Genomic DNA, 13,919 nt, shown 5'->3' with positions numbered 1-13,919 from the left:
ACATTATAAGATTTTAAAGTTTGAGCTATTTCTCGAGGTTCCGTGGTTTCAATATCGATAAATATAGATCCTCGATGTCTGGAAATCTACAACAGCGCGATTTTTAAGGCATTTCCTGCCTCGCACAACACTGAAACCAGCTTTCGCCGACGACTTTCCCGATCCTATACGACATAGCAACCTTCAAAAAAGAGCGTACTCATTACTTAAAAGCCAGCACCGCACCTGCAAGCCCTAGGTTGTTGCAGTGGTAGTCAATTTCCGGTGGTAGTCACTTTTTATCAGGTGAACCTCCGATCGTTTGCCCCATCTTACATAAAAAAAAAAAACTTTTTTATTGTTAAAAGTTAACAAACGTGCAATGCAATTCCTAAAAAATTATATTGTATTTTTCAGATAATTAGTTTTAAACTAAAAGTTCTTTAAAATTGAAAAATGAATTTTCTGTCGTAAAATTAATTTAAAGCATATTTAAAACATCATTGTGACTCGCTGGTGTCGTAAAAGGACCACAGCTTTTAGATAATATTTGAACAAATGATGCGAAGCACATAAGAAGTGGACGCCGAAAACACATAAACTCTAGCATAAACGCCAACATACAATAAACTTGAGCAATTTGTGTGCGAGTATACACGTTCGACCAAACGCCCTCCATAGGGGTACCAGTTTTACTACCTTTAGCGTGTTACAGTTAATGCATAATTCAGACGCCATAATTTCAACCGTAGTCTCTGCTATACGATTTATTATCGCATCAAATACATAACGTCTACTATACGAATAATTGTATAAGATTGCGCATGATACGATGTGGGGTGGCAAAAATTATGGTCACCAACATTTTCATTTCAATGTAAGGGCCATTACTCTTTAACGATTTAATTTTATTGCTCATAACAATTTGAGGAAGCATTCGAGAAATGTTGTAAGCGCTTTCGTACTCACGCTTGTACGTTTTAATTGTTTATTGAAGCTTATTAAGGAAACACTGCTATTAAAGTTAATAAATAATTACGAAAAAAATGTATTGTCTCATTTATAGACTCAATTCAACTTTTTGGCTTTAGGTTGCAATTATTAACTAGATTCAATTGTAATCTTGTTCTATTAGTCTTAACTTCTTACATAATATTTCTGTTTAGAATTTTATAGATTTTTTTTTACTTTTAAGTTTACCTATTCCTTGGTTTCAGATTCACTTTATTATGTTTTAGGAATCGCACTAATATCATTAATACAAAAAGTTGTGTGTGTGTTGTGAATATTTGATACTTCTTCAAGCTTTGTCACACCTAAAATATGTATATATATAATATAATTAACATATTTTGTCCTTTTTATTCTCTTTATCTGGATAGCTGATTATGACGCGGACAAAGCCGTGGGCCAAGTGTTAGTATTATATATATTTTTTTTTTAAAATATACTAATCTATCCAAATAAATAAGTAAAAGAAATAATGCATATTTTATACCTCGATGTAAAATAAAAAGAACCTCCATATAATATTAAAAGAACAACGTTTCTATTTTTAATGTTGACATTTATACAATTGAATGATTATCTAATAAATCTTAAACAAGATAGAAATTTACACATAAAGACGCTGAACAATTAACTCAATCAAATGCGAAATTGGCTGGCATTTAATTGCGAACAAATCATATCTGAGCCGAGCCGCGTTTAATTGACGCCCCCTACTATGAATTCCCCCTTTAATTGGTTGTTTTGTTCTCTTACGGTACGGTTGTGTTGTGGCTTCTCAGTGATATTCTAACATATAATATACTAATATTAATATTTTGAAATAACAACATTACTATATTGAGGAGCCGGTTGGCGTGGTTGGTAGATACTTACATTTCACGCCGCAGGTCGTGGGTTCGATTCCCACCCAGGAGTCTGTCCTGGGTGTATAAACATGTCTGCATGTTTCTGTCTGAGTCTGGGTGTAATTATCTGTATAAGTATATATTTACAGAAGAGAAGTAGTGTATGTAGTATATCAGTTGTCTGGTTTCCATAGTACGAGCTCTGCTTAGTTTAGGATAAGATGGCATTGTGTGAATAATGTCCCAAGATATTATGTATATTATTCAACATGTACATATTTACTTATAATAGTTTTCTTAACAATCCCATAAGATTATTTATTGAAAAGACAATATTTTATAGACTCAGTGTATAAGAATACTCAGATATCAACCTGTGATTCCTAAAAAATATTTATTTTGTATTTTACCCATTAACTACACTCACTACAGGGCGGTAGAGTAAATACTAAACATTAATTTATAAAACAAAAATGCTTTATTTCGAAATGATATTTGAATGTTGAAAACATTCAAATATCAACAATATAATAACACAATAATGATGCCTATTATAATCGAGTTTGGTTTCGTCAATCGATTAACGAAAGAATAAAAATATATTCATACTACTAAATTCTTTCAATCAATAATAACTCAATTATTTATCTTTCAATCACGAACCTATTCAACGATAAAATAGCTTACAATACTAAAGAGTTGAATCGAGTTCGCTTTAATCGTGAATCGATCGCTACTTATACTCGCCTGCATAACTCGAGGTACATAACAATAGAACATTTTGATTGTATCGAAACTTTACTTTTGTAATAAATAGTGAGAAGGTCCGACCTGTAATTCGCTTTAGGTCGGCCTTTTTGATTTTATTCCTGTAACTATTGTTTTGTTATTCAATGGAATTCAAATTAGATCGGAATATATTTGTTCAGGTTGTATGAATATTGTTCGCGCATTTAAAATTGAATTTAATTTAAATTTATTTACCTTAAATGTATTGTTTTTTCTGTCGGTATCCTAATTAATATTATAAATGCGAAAGTGAGTTTGTTTTTATTTGTTTGTTACGCTTACTCCTATCATCATGAAATTTTACATACACGTTGTCAGAGATAAATAAAAGAATATTTATAATATCTATATTTATTAATTACCATTACATTACAAAAAACCAGAATTTACTACGACAATGCAAAAACATTTTTTTTTGTCTCTTAACAAAACTTACATTACATATGTTTTGGTAGCTCTTGCTTAACTTCCACTTAGCGCCTCTATACAAGCTTATCGAAAAGTAACAAAATAAAAAATATATTAGAATATATGTTCTAAATATTTGCCGTGGAGTACCGGCTTAGAATAGTACTCCCCCAATCTCATCCCGTGGGTGTCGTAAGAGGCGACTGAGGGACGGGGAAAAGGGGGGATGGGCAGCAGCGTCCCCCCTCCCATAAACATCTTACCCCCCTACTGCGCTCGCCAACACGCCTGCCCAGCGCGGCGAGTATGGGCAAACCCCTCCCTTAATGGCAGATGCGCCCAAAAAAAGGCCCCCAGTTACCGGCAAGCCCGCTAGGCCCGACCAAGGTAGCGGTCGCGGTATCGGCAGGGCAGGGGGTGCTAAGAATCACCGGTTCACGGCAGGCTACCGTATAAAACGACTGTACATGGCAACGTATAATGGACGCTCGATGAGGCTGGACCATCACCTCGCCGAATTAGAAGTAGAATTAAGTCATATAAACTTGCATATACTGGGGTTATCTGAAGTCCGAAGACAGGGGGAGGACACGATAACTCTAATAACAAGTCCGGTAACTTACTCTACTTCCGCGAAGGTGATAACCTCTCCCAGGGTGGTGTCGGTTTTCTAGTCAAAAAGGATCTCATTAGCAGCATTATGGAAATCAGTAGTGTGTCGAACCGGGTAGCGTACCTTGTCCTAAAACTTTCCGACTGGTACTCCCTGAAGGTCGTACAGGTATATGCGCCAACTTCGACATACTCTGATGATGTGGTCGAAGCGATGTACGAGGACATCGCAAAGGCCCTCAACGACACCTCGAAGGCCCACTACAATTTTGTTATGGGAGACTTTAATGCTAAAGTGGGAGTACAAGATAGCGGTGAATCGAAAGTCGGACCTTATGGCTTGGGCTGCAGAAATCACAGGGGGCAAATGCTGGTAAACTTTCTCGAAGCGCAGGGGCTTTTTTTGATGAATTCTTTCTTTCAAAAGAAGCCTCAGAGGAGGTGGACCTGGCGAAGCCCCGATAACGTAACAAGGAACGAGATAGACTTTATCATTTCGAATAAAAGGCACATATTTAGAGATGTTTCAGTGATCAACAGGTTTAATACCGGAAGTGATCACCGCTTGGTTCGAGGCACTCTAAATATCAACTTAAAAGCCGAAAGATCGAGAATGATGAGGTCTACTCTCCGACCTACCATGCTCCAAGCTGCTCAAGGCTCCGAAAAGTTCCAAATGGAACTTCAAAATCAATTCACCGCGTTGGAAACCATAAGCAGCATTGATGAGAGAACCGACACGCTGGTCAAAATACTGCAAAACACATCCCGCAAGTGTTTTCCGCCACAGAAGAGACAACGCACCAAAACTCTCTGCTGAGACACTCGAGCTCATGAGAAAACGACGAGAACTACCATCGTTTTTGTCAGATAAGGCCTTAAATCAAATAATAAAAACGCTGACGCGACGCGATCTCCGACGCTCCAATACCCGTGCCATCAAGGCTGCGATTGAAGAAAATCGGGGATCGAAAGTGTTCGCTCGCAAGTTTGAGAGGCCGCGTCTGACAAAACTTAAAACTGAAAATGGTGGGGTCGTTACCTCTAGGCCTGAGATTGTCGGAGAAGTAGAGAGGTTTTATGGGCAGTTGTTCTCTTCAAGATCAGATAAACCCATGGGAATCAGTATTGATGACCAGCGCGCCCCTCTTATGCGCCATTACTCCGAGGAGCTCCCGGTCGTTGACCAAGGAGAGATTAGGGCGGCTCTAGAACAGCTTAAAAACAACAAAGCTCCGGGAGATGACGGAATCACAACAGAGTTGCTTAAGGCAGGCGGGACTCCGGTCCTGAAAGAGCTAGCAAGCCTCTTTAATTCCGTCATCCAACATGGCAAGACCCCGGAAACTTGGAGCGGGAATGAGGTGGTACTGTTTTTCAAGAAAGGTGATAAAACCCTCTTGAAAAACTACAGACCAATCTCCCTCCTGAGTCACGTGTATAAGCTGTTCTCAAGAGTCGTCACGAACCATCTCGCCAGACGACTTGACGAGTTCCAGCCCCCAGAGCAAGCCGGCTCTCGATCAGGCTACAGCACCGTGGACCACATCCATACTGTTCGGCAGATTGTGCGGAAGACCGAAGAGTACAATCAGCCGCTGTGTATGGCATTTGTGGACTACGAGAAAGCCTTCGACTCCATCGAAACCTGGGCAGTGCTCGACTCATTGCAGAGATGTCATATCGATTGGAGATATATCGAGGTACTGAGATGTCTGTACAACGCCGCTACAATGACTGTCCACATCCAGGACTGTAAGACGAAGGCGATCCAACTGCGCAGAGGGGTGAGACAGGGGGATGTAATATCCCCGAAACTGTTCACCAACGCGTTGGAAGACGTTTTCAAAACGCTGGATTGGACTAGGTATGGAGTCAATGTAAACGGCGAGTACATCTCACATCTTCAATTTGCCGACGATATCGTCATCATAGCAGAGTCACTGGAACAACTCACCGAAATGCTGCGTAGCCTAGGCGAGTCTTCCCGGTGTGTCGGTCTCGGTATGAACTTGGACAAGACCAAGATCATGTTCAATAGGCATGTCGTGCCGGGACCGATATACGTCGAGGGTAAACCTCTCGAAGTTGTTAGTGAATATACCTACCTAGGACAGATAATACAAGTCGGTAGGAACAACTTCGAGAAGGAAGCCGATCGAAGAATTCGCTTGGGATGGGCAGCATTTGGCAACCTTCGTCAAGTCCTCAAGTCGTCTATACTGCGGGACTAGTCCACAAATTCAAAGTCGCTCAGCGTGCTATGGAGCGAGCTATGCTCGGAGTATCTTTGAAGGATAAGATCAGAAATGAGATTATCCGGAAAAGAACCGGAGTCACCGACATAGCTTGCAAAATTAGCAGGCTAAAGTGGCAGTGGGCTGGTCACGTATGTCGTAGGACCGATGGCCGTTGGAGCAGACGAGTCCTAGAGTGGAGACCGCGAATCGGCAAGCGCAGCGTAGGGCGCCCTCCAGCCAGGTGGACCGACGACCTTAAGAAGGTGGCGGGCACCAACTGGATGCGGAAGGCGGAGGACAGGGAGCTTTGGCGCACCTTGGGAGAGGCCTATGTTCAGCAGTGGACAACGATTGGCTGTTGATTGATTGATTTGATTGTTCTAAATATTAAAAGAAAAAAGTATCATTCTAGCAGTCAGAGCTCATAACAAGTAAAATAAATTCAATTTTAGTGGTGAATACCAAACATTTTTAATATGAAAATTGATGATGATGAATGACTTTTTTTATTTTCTTATTATAAGATAATATGACATAATGATAGATAGAGGCAGAGATGGCCTAGTGGTAAGAACGCGTGAATCTTAACCGATAATCGTGGGCAAGCACCACTGAATATTCATGTGCTTAATTTGTGATTATAATTCATCTCGTGCTTGACGGTGAAGGAAAACATCGTGAGGAAACCTGTATGTGTCTAATTTCATTGAAATTCTGCCACATATGTATTCTACCAACCGCCATGGGACCAGCGTGGTGGAATAATCTCCAAATCTTCTCCTCAAAAAGGGAGAGGAGGCCTTAGCCCAGCAGTGGGACATTAACAGGCTGTTACAAGATAATATGTTGTTTTTAAATATTTATGTCTATATTTGTATATATAAAATATCGCATCGGTATTTCCTTAATCAATCCGTAATTTTATTTTATTCTACCATGATCGAAAATTTTGGCCAGATGGCCCAGTGGTAACGAGATGGCCCAGTGGTAAGAACGCGTGAATCTTAACCGATGATCGTAGGTTCAAGCCCGGGCAAACACCACTGAATTTTCATGTGCTTAATTTGTGATTATAATTCATCTCGTGCTATATGGTGAAGGAAAACATCGTGAAGAAACCTGCACGTGTCTAATTTCACTGGAATTCTGATACATGTATATTCCACCAACCCGCACTGGAGCAGCGTGGTGGAATAAGCTCCATACCTTCTCCTCAAAAAGGTAGAAGAGACCAGACTCAGCAGTGAGGCATTCACAGGCTGTTACTGAATAATCAATAGTAGCGAACCGATACAATTAAAAATAGCAATACACATTCTACGTACACAATCGTGTTGGACAACTAGTTGAGCTGCAGTTTCCGTTGCCGAGATCATTGAAGCTATTTCCTCAATAGAATTTTGCCATAAACGTTTGTTTCTGTTATATTGTTCGTGATTTAGGAATATCAACATTCGACTGAATTTGGATTCAAATTTAATGTCATATTCAATATTTTAGTAGCCTGTACACCTGTTACCTGAATTAGTAACCAAGGGAAGGCTTAGAGCATATTCCACCGCTTTATAGTAAGTAGCTAACATATGTAGGTTTTTTAACGATGTTTTCGATGGAAACTTCGTGAAGACCAAGGATCATAAGATAAATTATAAACATATTTAAGATTCACTAATTTTAAGCACTAGGACGTCTCGCTCTATAAATAAATTATAGGTCAATTTTATGCTTATTTTATGTTTATCCCACTAATAAACTTGGATATCAATGTATTGTTTGTAAAATGTTTATTGTCACAAATTTTAAGACATTTATTTAAAAAAAAATACGTTGACGGTATAAATTTATTATTAATACTATGCATAAAAAATAAATAATTTTTTGTTATTATTATAACAATATATAGCAATGAAGTATATAGTACACGCTTCACGCACACACAGTCCCAGATGCATGATGGCATGACGAAAACGTCACGCCGTTTATCGCGCGTGCCAATAGATATTCCACATATCTATTGGCACGCGCATGGCAGAACATAACAAGTTTTTGGGTACCCACTTATTCTAATATCAATCATACATTTGTTCTGTTGTTATTTGGTTTGAAGAAAGGACCCAATGTTCATACCAGGTATAAGGGAAATAACATCTTATGTCCTATGGCTGGCGGTGTAAGGTGAAATTGTACTTTATTACAATGTTGCTAACCACCTTCCATCCTCTTACTACTTTATGAAATTAAAAGAAAATGTTAGTAATTTGTGTATCAAAAAAATTAAATATATTTTTTTTTTAAGATTTGGAGACGAAATCGTTTCGTTAAATGTAATAATTTTAATTTAGGTGGACTTTTCGTAAATTAAAATACTTCTGTCACTTTTTACTCCATTAATTATGAATTTTTAAGATCTTAACTTCTGTCGAGATTAATTTTAAGCTACTTAAAAAAAACCCTCACTTTTATAAGTGGCTTTAAATAAGCTTTGAAACTTTTATTTCCAACTTAATTTTTATGTTTTACAGTTAACCATGTATATTTATCTACGTGGTTGTTTTTTAAATGAAGCGACTGAATTAAACATATTTTTACGTAAAGTTAAGTCTGTAAGTCTCTAACTGCTAGATTATAATTTCCCCCCTTGCTTGAGGCTTGAGCTTATGCCATCACGCTGTCCAATAACGTGGCTGTATTTTTCTTACAATACAAGTTTTGATTGTGGAAATGATTTGTAAAAGCACATTAAGCACATGAAAACTCATTGGTGCTTGCTCGAGTTTGAACCCGCAATCGTCGATTAAAATTTTCATCTTACCATCTCGAGTCTTTTTTTAATTTCTACAAATTAAACCTTTATTCATACAGTAACTTAAAATGAATATATTAATGGGAATATACCAATGGTGGCATTTCTATAATTTTTATATCACACTATGTTATTTGCCTTATTTAAATAAGTTAAATAGTAATTTAAAATATTTTATGTAAACAAAAAATATCGTTTTAACTTTGTTAAAGAGTGGTAAACGCACAAGGAGATATATATTATTTATGCTTGTATGTTATGTGTAGCTAAGAGATTTGACACAAACAACTATTACTATAAAAAAAACTCACGATCAAAATATATGTTCTTTTACTACTTTACTAACCATTCTAGCAATTTCTAGGTGAATAGTCATTTAAAGAAAAAGTAAAGCATTGTTCAGAATGTAGCATATAAATGTTATATTTAGATAACAGTAGTTCGTCATTTTTATTTATTTAACACGTAACGTAAATTATATTTATTTTATTTGGTTAAAATGATTTTTGTATAAAATATAATTTTGTTATGATAAAAATACTATAAACGACAAATAATAATATCATTATCTTATCTTTGTCATAACATTTGCTGTTTGTTGCAGTCCCTCCACACCAACTAATATTGTACGACAAGTCGGGGCGCGACGTTTCCGGAGTGGTGGGCCCTCTCGAGGAGGGCAACGAGCTCGTTCTCGTTTGTGAGGTCAGGGGAGGTACGTATGCTCAGTTAGTATGTAGTGTTTCCCGTAAAATTCATACACAAATGAGTACGTTACGTCATATTATATTACATATGAGAGCGAAGTAATGTTGGCGTGTTTTCAGTTTCAAATTGTTTTGTATTTTAAGCAAAGCTTTAACAATAAATCAACAAATTCAAGACTTTAACTCATATTAATAACTAGTGAATAAAGGAAATAAATATATTATCATATTATTGATCATATTCAAATATATGTTTGATATAATTAATATAAATTTATAAAGTACTCATTAAACTCCACTTAAACGTATATCCAAGTATTAATTTAAAAGAATTAAATTGTTAAGACCAAATTGACCAATTCTAAGTAACAAAATTAATTTTGATATTACGCTTCAATTTAACTTAAACAAAGCATAGCTTTACTTAGTAAAGGGCTTTGAGCAACCCGTGTGAGTAGGTCCCACCCACTTATCACATATTCTACCGCTAAACAGCAGTACTTAGTACTATTGCGTTCCGGTTTAAAGGATAAGTGAGACTGTGTAACAGGCACAAGGGACATAAGATCTTCGTTCCCAAGATACCAACCTTGGAACGAACATTGGCAATGTAAGTAATGATTAAAATTTCTTACATCGCCAATGGCAGTGACCACTAAACACTAGGTGGTCGATTTGCCCGTCCACCTACCTATAACATAAAAAAAACATAAACTCGCCAATTTTTTTAAAGCTAATATAAATGATTACATAAAAGAAATCCAAGACAATCTTTCACGTTTACTACTAAAAGACTAAGTGGTTTGGAGCCCGGGCGGTTTGGTACACATGTGGTACATTTTATACGTGTTAGCCATTTACATAGGCTCACTATTCCTCGCTTTATGCTACTAAGTTAAACTATATTCTCACGTAACTTAGTCTCGACTATGGTTAACCTCATTTCCTACTCTAGTTTACTTCACTATCTCTATTTTTGAAAACGTTTTAATTTAGAACAATTTATATTTTTTTTTAAATCATCACGCAGTCCGAATTAAGAAAAGCCCTTTTCAACTAACAATTTTTTTAAATGTTTATTTTTATAAAATCTTTTTATACTGTTTTATAATGAAGTCGATCTGTCTTTGAATTTGAATTTCCTTGTGTCGCATTGATAAAATATTAATTATTTATATATATACCTTATATTTCAGCTTAATCAAAAATAAAAACAACTATGAATCAAATTCAGTTGTCTAGTTTTTTTGCCTTGCATCTAAGCTCTTACAGTATCGAACCATCCCAACGGATTATATACTTGTGTTTTCGCAAACACTTGTGCACAATAATATTATACCGTAATAGTTTGCTTGTCTCCTTTAAAAATTTTCATTATAGCCAGGAGTACATCATCCTTATCATTTGTTTTCTATTAATTAAGTTTTTATCTTCAGCGATAATTTTTTCTTTTATAAAACTCCTAGTTTTTTACTCTTGAATGGTAAATATTGCAAAGTGTAATATTTCATAAGAAATTTTTATCATCTCCGTCATTACCACTTTAATCGTTAACAACTTATCAATTTTACGACTTTTCCAAGCATAAATAGCAACCATTCATTTCAAAATATAACAGCTAAATAAACAGCCCATTATTCCTCATCAGGACAGTATCACTCAAGAAATAAGCATAAATTCCTCTCTAGAGTGCGAGATGAGAAATTAAACCGATTACTTTGATATATTGCGCTTAAACTTGCCGATAAGTCACTCTGAGATCGGCTCCAAATGGCACCGGCGTAAAGTTATCCATCGCTTGAGGGTGTAGTGGGATCCTTTTACACAAAATACATCTTACTATCATGTTACTTTCAACTTATTCTTTTATGCTAATGGTTTTGTTTTTAAAGTTTAAGTTGTCGAATACTTAAAAGCATATATTAAGCTATAAATAACTGTACTATGAACGACGCAGATTAATTAATTAAACGAACAAAATTACTGTTCCATAATTGAAAATAAGTTTTTTTGACTTTGTAATAAACTTAATTGATAGTAAAGCCCGCGAAACAATAAAAACGTCAGAGAAGGTATTTCATAAAAATATGAAAAATTGGGGCCCTGTGTTGTTTTATAACATTATTTGTTATTATTTATATTAAAGTATATAATATTGTTTCAAATTTGACGTTATTTCTGAAGAATATAACAAAACCATACATTATAATAGTTTCTAGCCGTAAATCAAGTGTTTTAAAAGTATACAAGCTTTATTAAATAAACCGATAGATCAGAAAATATTTTAAATATAATTAACAAGGAATCGACAATCATTAAAATAAATGATGTACTAAAAGCAAATTAACTATATCGTGTCTTTAAATTTGTGTTTATTGTAAACAATACGATATAAAAATATGATTAGTTATTTTTTTATTTTAGTACGTTAATTGCGTTTTATTTTAACGAGTGTAAAATATTAATAAGTAAAACATTATGCAAGATACAACTTTTGTTTAAATTTTTAAACACGTAATTAAAAATATATATATAATATACCAGCTATTTACCTTTATACCTACTATGGATCTTTTGACTAGTCTTTAAAAGATGGCATAAAAAATATTGATGAGATCTAAATATACGTCTGCTTTTATTTCATATCTAAAAATATTTTCCCACCTTTGCTTATCCTAAAACTATAACATTATAATGTGAAAGTTACATTGAAAATAATAACATATTCATCTATAATATGATTCAAATGACATACCGTTTTATTAAAAAGAAAAACGCTTAAGCTTTTTAGCAAATAAAATATGAAAACTCGACAATTTCAAAGTCGTACACGTCATGTTTTGTCAAAGCCCATAACGTTACACTAAGTTGAAAATCTTCTTGTATAAACAGTTGCTAATCCAAGGGAGCGCTTAAGGTTTCGAGTCAGAATTATGCATAGCCTTGGGATTAGGGGGTTGTCATCTCGTACCGCTCTGCGGTCGAAATCGCTGAATCGTTTTCATGATAGAAGTTAATAAACAAATTATACGTTTAAGTTTGAGCTGTGAAATTGTTGGTGAATATAATATTGGTTCGGTCCAGTATATATATAGTGAGACTGATTACGGTCAAGGGAGGTAAGAGTCAGACAGACTATCCGTCTATCCTATCTGGGCAGATGCCCGGGATGTATTATATTGTCCTTGTGTCTGGGATAAAATATAATCCAAGAACCCATAATTATTCAATCAACCATTGACGGTTTAAATTTTTTTTTGTTTAATAATGCGTCTAGTCTTATTCTTTACCCAGCGCCATATGGGAGCGCCATCGGATATCGCCGTCTCACACCCCCGTTGTTTTTAATGGATATTCCGGCACATGCTTGGCACCGGCGAATCCCACGCAAAACACGTAAACGCGATTTTCCAACGCGAACAAAAATGAACCTACGATCATCAGTTAAAATTCACGCGTTTTAACGACTGGACCATCACCGATCATTTCATAATACATGTTACTACGTAAACATTGATGCTTCATTTGAAAATACCCATATCAACATAATATTTGTGTTATCGATTGACTACGTAGGCAGTTCGATGTTTCTAGACGTATAATTTAAGTTAAAATTAACAATACATCAACGTTCTTTGTTTATGTTACATCTAATCTTGCCTTAATATCAAAAGTTTATATTGAACTAAGGGAATTAAGAAAACAAAGTTTTGATGTAAAAGTACGTATTGATAAATAGACGAAGTAGAACTATAGGAGTTCTGAAGAAATAAGTAAGTTTGTTAGGAATAAGTGACGTGGAATGATCAATACTTGCTTCGAAGTACTATGATAACGTAATTACGGAAAAGGTTAACGTCCTCTGGGCTTATGACGTCATAACGCGGTCTCTTATTATCTTGTTTCAGTTTTCGAACTGGCTACACGAAAACCGAAATATATTGTCTAACAGAGATGTAAAAAGGTTTACTTAGCAATTACGTACATAATATATTTATTGTCTTTTGTGATGATGAAGGCCAATATGGTGTTTTTTTTTATATCATGTTATATCATTATTTTTTATAATATATTATAATTTTAATTAAATATTATAATTTATTTTATAAAATATCTTGGTGGATGGGCAAATGGCTCACTTAATCGTAAGTGGTCATCACCGTCCATATACATTGGCATTGAAAGAAATATTAACTGCCCTTTATTTCGCCAATGTGCCAACTTTGGAAACGAAGGTGTTATGTCACTTGTGCTTGTAATTAAACTGGCTCACTACAAATTAGTGTCTTACTTCTTATACATTATACCTATATATGTATCACTTTATCAAAGTATAAAAAGCAAAATGGTCTAAGTACCATTATGCTTTTAATGTTTATTTTAAGGTCCCACTTTTACACAATTAAATGAGTATTGGTTGTAATTTAAAGTTTGAATAAAATATGTTACAACTACAAAATAGTTTTGATATATATAAGGGTGTGATGTGTTCAGCTTCTCTATAATATATTCTATCTATATTTTT

At 35.3% G+C, this 13,919-nt stretch overlaps 1 protein-coding gene across 7 annotated transcripts in view; it reads left to right on the top strand.

The window, feature by feature from the left end:
• The window catches only part of LOC126775942 (protein turtle homolog A-like), a 113,109-nt gene that overhangs the window by 49,023 nt on the left and 50,167 nt on the right, over positions 1–13,919 (top strand). For all 7 annotated transcript variants that reach the window (XR_007669921.1, XM_050498147.1, XM_050498152.1 and 4 more), the window contains one exon: positions 9,292–9,402. Coding sequence is in view for 6 of the 7 variants with exons in the window: in XM_050498147.1 (XP_050354104.1) it covers positions 9,292–9,402 (111 nt within the window). In the remaining variant the exon portion in view is untranslated. The remainder of the gene's footprint in view (positions 1–9,291; positions 9,403–13,919) is intronic.

The sequence above is a fragment of the Nymphalis io genome, chromosome 19 (genome assembly GCF_905147045.1).
Source record: "Nymphalis io chromosome 19, ilAglIoxx1.1, whole genome shotgun sequence".
In the NCBI taxonomy this organism is placed as follows: domain Eukaryota; kingdom Metazoa; phylum Arthropoda; class Insecta; order Lepidoptera; family Nymphalidae; genus Nymphalis; species Nymphalis io.
Note: the sequence above shows the minus strand (reverse complement) of the source record. Positions and strands in the feature narration are given on the sequence as shown.